General features: G+C 53.8%; 1 protein-coding gene across 1 annotated transcript; it reads left to right on the forward strand.

The window, feature by feature from the left end:
- Positions 1 to 219: 219 nt before the first annotated feature.
- LOC123042707 (endoglucanase 13) lies at positions 220 to 2,666 on the forward strand. The gene is made up of 3 exons (XM_044465105.1): positions 220 to 655; positions 748 to 960; positions 1,034 to 2,666. The coding sequence occupies exons 1-3, from the start codon at positions 449 to 451 to the stop codon at positions 2,456 to 2,458; spliced, it is 1,845 nt and encodes a 614-aa protein (XP_044321040.1). The 5' UTR covers positions 220 to 448; the 3' UTR covers positions 2,459 to 2,666.
- The last annotated feature ends 1,655 nt before the right edge of the window (positions 2,667 to 4,321 follow it).

Raw genomic sequence — 4,321 nt, forward strand, 5'->3', positions numbered from 1 at the left:
ACTCACGACGTGATCACACATCTTCAGCGACTTTTGTGTACGGGCAGAACTACATATGATCAGATGGCAGCATCTGAAGATTTAATTAATAAATAATATTGTACAATTATTGTCAAAACAAGAAGAATGAATGAATAGACTATAATTTTTTTCCAAAAAAAAAAGAAGAAGAAATGTCTAATGTCGAAAGACGATCGGCGAGCCCACGATCGATCCCATTGTGCGTGCGACCATTTCTGGCTGCAAGACGTGCATGGCGCAAACAGCCTAGCTCGTCTCCCCTCTACCCCCTACGTGCCAGGCACCACGCAGCGCCCCATGTCGGTCACGGCCGGCCGCCCCGCGATCCGCACGCCCCGTATAAATCCCCGCCCGCCGCGCCGGACACTCCCAGCACCACGACGACGGCGACATTTCCCACTTACCTGCAGAGACGAACGAGACGGCCATGGCGCGATTGACGATTGCATCGGCGGCGGTGGCGCTGATCCTGCTCGTGGCGTCCGCGGAGGCCTCGCCGGCGTGGTCGGACTACGCCGGCGCGTTCGACAAGTCCCTCCAGTTCTTCGAGGCGCAGCGGTCCGGCAAGCTCCCCACCGACCGCACCGTGCACTGGCGCGGCGACTCCGCCCTCACCGACGGCTTCTCCCAGGGGGTACGCGCGCGCGCGCCTCGATCCGACGTCGTATGAACTCCGATCGGAGCTCGATCCGCGTTTGCTTATGGAGAAAGAATGGATGTGTGCAGGTGGATCTGGTCGGCGGGTACTACGACGCCGGCGACCACGTCAAGTTCGGGTTCCCGGCGGCGTACGCGGTGACCATGCTGTCGTGGGGCGTGCTCGAGTTCGAGAAGGAGATGGTCGCCGCCAACTCCCTCAACCGCGCCCTCGACGCCATCCGCTGGGGCACCAACTACTTCATCAAGGCCCACACCGAGCCCAACACCCTCTGGGTCCAGGTACACACCACTCCCGTCCCACCTAAGCCCAGACCGGCCCGGCCCAGTCTGACTCGCTGTTCTGTTTCGGAAGGTGGGTGACGGGGACAGCGACCACCTGTGCTGGGAGCGCGCGGAGGACATGTCGACGCCGAGGACGGCGTCCAAGATCGACGCCAGCCGCCCGGGCTCCGAGGTGGCCGCCGAGACGGCTGCGGCGCTCGCCGCGGCCGCTAAGGTGTTCCGGCACTACGACTCCATGTACGCCGACCTGCTGCTCATGCACGCCAAGCAGATCTTCACCTTCGCCGACACCTTCCGGGGCCGCTACGACGACTCCCTGCAGTGCGCCAAGAAGTTCTACCCCTCCGCCTCCGGCTACCAGGACGAGCTGCTCTGGGGCGCCGCCTGGCTCTACGAGGCCACCGGCGACGAGGACTACCTCGACTACGTCGCCCGCAACGCCGAGGCCTTCGGCGGGACCGGCTGGGCCGTGCGCGAGTTCTCCTGGGACAACAAGTACGCCGGCGTCCAGGTGCTGCTCTCCAAGGTGCTCCTCGCCGCCGGCGGCGATGGTGACTATGCCGACACGCTCAAGCAGTTCCGGGCCAAGGCCGAGTTCTTCATGTGCGCATGCATCCAGAAGAACGGCGGCAACAACGTCAGGACCACCCCGGGCGGCCTCCTCTACGTCGCCGACTGGAACAACATGCAGTACGTCAGCTCCTCCGTCTTCCTCCTCACCGTCTACGCCGACTACCTGGCCGAGACCGGCGACAAGCTCCGGTGCCCCGACGGCGAGGTCGCGCCGGCCGAGATCGTCGCCTTCGCCAGGTCCCAGGTGGACTACGTCCTGGGCAAGAACCCGCTCTCCATGAGCTACATGGTCGGCCACGGCGACAAGTTCCCCACGCACGTGCACCACCGCGGGGCCTCCATCCCGTCGGTCTACGCCGTCAACGACACCGTCGGGTGCATGGAGGGCTTCGACGCCTACTACAACAGCAAGGGCGCCGACCCCAACGTCCTCGTCGGCGCGCTCGTCGGCGGGCCAGACGGCCACGACGGCTTCGTCGACGACCGCTGCAACTACCAGCGCGCCGAGCCCACCCTCGCCGCCGCCGCGCCCATGTGCGGCGTCTTCGCCCGCCTCGCCGCCGAACCCGCGGCCGCCGGTAACAGCCCGGGCTACCAGCTTCCGCAGGACACCCTGCACGTCGGAGGCACGCCGCTGGAGTTCGTGCACACGGTCACCCACACGTGGAAGACCAACGGCGTGGACTACTACCGGCACGTCGTGACCGCCAAGCACGCGTGCGCCCACCCCATCACCTACCTCAGGCTGCGGATCCAGGGGCTGACCGGCCCCATCTACGGCGTCTCCGCCACGCACGACAAGGAGATGTACGGCTTCCCCTCCTGGCTCACCAGGCTCGACGTCGACGACAAGCTCACCATCGTCTACATCCAGGAGGGCCCCGCCGCCAAGATCACCGTCGCAGAGTACAAGACGGGCTGAGACTTAACCACACCAAACACTATTGACACGCTCTTCTTCTTTTTTGCGTTTATATTATGATGATTTTTGCCCCTGCTTTTTTAGTTTCTCTCTCTTTCTCTCTCTCTCTCTCTCTGTTTGTGGTATCTGAGGTCCCAATTGAGAACAACATCGTTGAATTGTTTGCTTTTGTTGTTTGGTTTATTATTAAGAGAAACAAATTCGAACATTCTGAGCCGGACCTTGATGCTTCGAGAAGGAGACCCGATGAAATTCAGGCGATGTGATTGGTCGGGAAAGTCGGGACCTCCTAATCTATGTCCGCGTCAATTTTTTTACGGGTACCTGTGTGTCAATCTTTTTTTAATACACTTATTATTTTATTCATACTCATAACAATTACAGGTACATTGATTCGGATCTAAAATCCAAGAAAATATAAGGTCACAAACATCAACAACAACATTAGCCATGGACAGAGAAATGTTTCTCCTGCTGCAACCACAATGTGTCTTGGTCCTGGTGTAAAGTCCCTCTTCAATCAAGTTAACCAAATGCCCCGCAAAAAAAAAAAACAATCAAGTTAACCAAATGCTGCTCTTTCAAGTTAACAACATCGCGACCGACGGTGCCTGGGAGTGGGAGGTGCACACCAAAATGTCCCCTCATCGGTAACTTGTAGGTGTTAGTAATTCGTCCCATTCTTTGTACTATGTATGTTACACAATAAACTGCTGGATTCAGAAACTGAAATAGAAGCTGATAATAGCTGACCCTGTTCGTTCATTATTAAGAGTTATGACTTATGACTGATGGATGGAGATTCTTCTGCTGTTTTTTGTTGTGGATGGTTTCTTTCTCTGCTTTAAGTTCATCCTGATTCCTGAATCATCCCTTTTGTCCAACCATGCTGTAAATGATGAACATTTCATGCATTCACCTGATTATGACATATACACATGTTTGTTGGATACATCAGTGACCACTCTTAGAGAAGTCTGATACTAGCTCGCAACGATATGGTTCATTCATGTGCATGGGTTTCAGCTAATTGTAGGCTATTTTCCCCCAAATTGGTCCTCTTTGGAAATTGGTCCTCATTGGTTCTACATGTGACTTCTTGTCCTCTTTGATATAGGCTAATTGTAGGCAAGGACTGGGAGATACAAGCAAGAGTCCCTTGATTGATAACTTGTAATACCTTTGAACTATGAACTAAAACCACCATACTTATTTTGGAATGAAGGGAGTAGGTGTTAATAATCCGTCTCATTCTTTGTACTATATGTATGTATGTGATAGAATAAACGGCTGAAACTCTGAGATACCAAACTAGAAGCTGATAATAGCTGACCATGTTTGTTCATTATTCAAAGTGGCAACTGATGGACACTCTGTTGTTTTGCTATGGCTGGCAATTTTTCTCTGCCCATAGTTGATCCTGAATGAATTCCATTTTGTGTCTAGTGCTTGCATTCAAGTGACTAACTATGTGATTTTGACTTGGTTTCTTTGGAATAGTTCTGAACTGAAGTTTTATCGGGTGGCAACATCCAGCCTAACATTTGAGATTGGCCCACAATGATATGGTTCATTCATGTGGACAAGTTCAGTTAATCACAGGCTATTGCGCAGTTTGTTCATTATTTAGAGTGATGATTTTTTTTCTTTTCTGCTTATAGTTGGTCTTGAATGAATTCTTTCTATCTATCTGCTATCTCTACCTCTACTCCTATAAAAAGCGAGTTGGTGATGATGGCGTGCCTGCCTTTGGGCCATATGTACCATTCGATCTTGAATCTAAGGTTAAGATTGAGATGAGACGTGTTCGGCGGAGCCAACCACCAAACATGATAGTCTGGAAGTTTCTCCTCTCGTGAGACA

Source organism: Triticum aestivum, chromosome 2B, assembly GCF_018294505.1.
Source record: "Triticum aestivum cultivar Chinese Spring chromosome 2B, IWGSC CS RefSeq v2.1, whole genome shotgun sequence".
Classification (NCBI taxonomy): Eukaryota; Viridiplantae; Streptophyta; class Magnoliopsida; order Poales; family Poaceae; genus Triticum; species Triticum aestivum.

Bases quoted from the DNA above. Each gene is read 5' to 3' on its own strand.
- LOC123042707 (XM_044465105.1), top strand. From the start codon at position 449: ATGGCGCGATTGACGATTGCATCGGCGGCGGTGGCGCTGATCCTGCTC. The intron at 656-747 runs GTACGCGCGCGC...GGATGTGTGCAG, and splicing joins CCGACGGCTTCTCCCAGGGG to GTGGATCTGGTCGGCGGGTA. The intron at 961-1,033 runs GTACACACCACT...CTGTTTCGGAAG, and splicing joins CCAACACCCTCTGGGTCCAG to GTGGGTGACGGGGACAGCGA.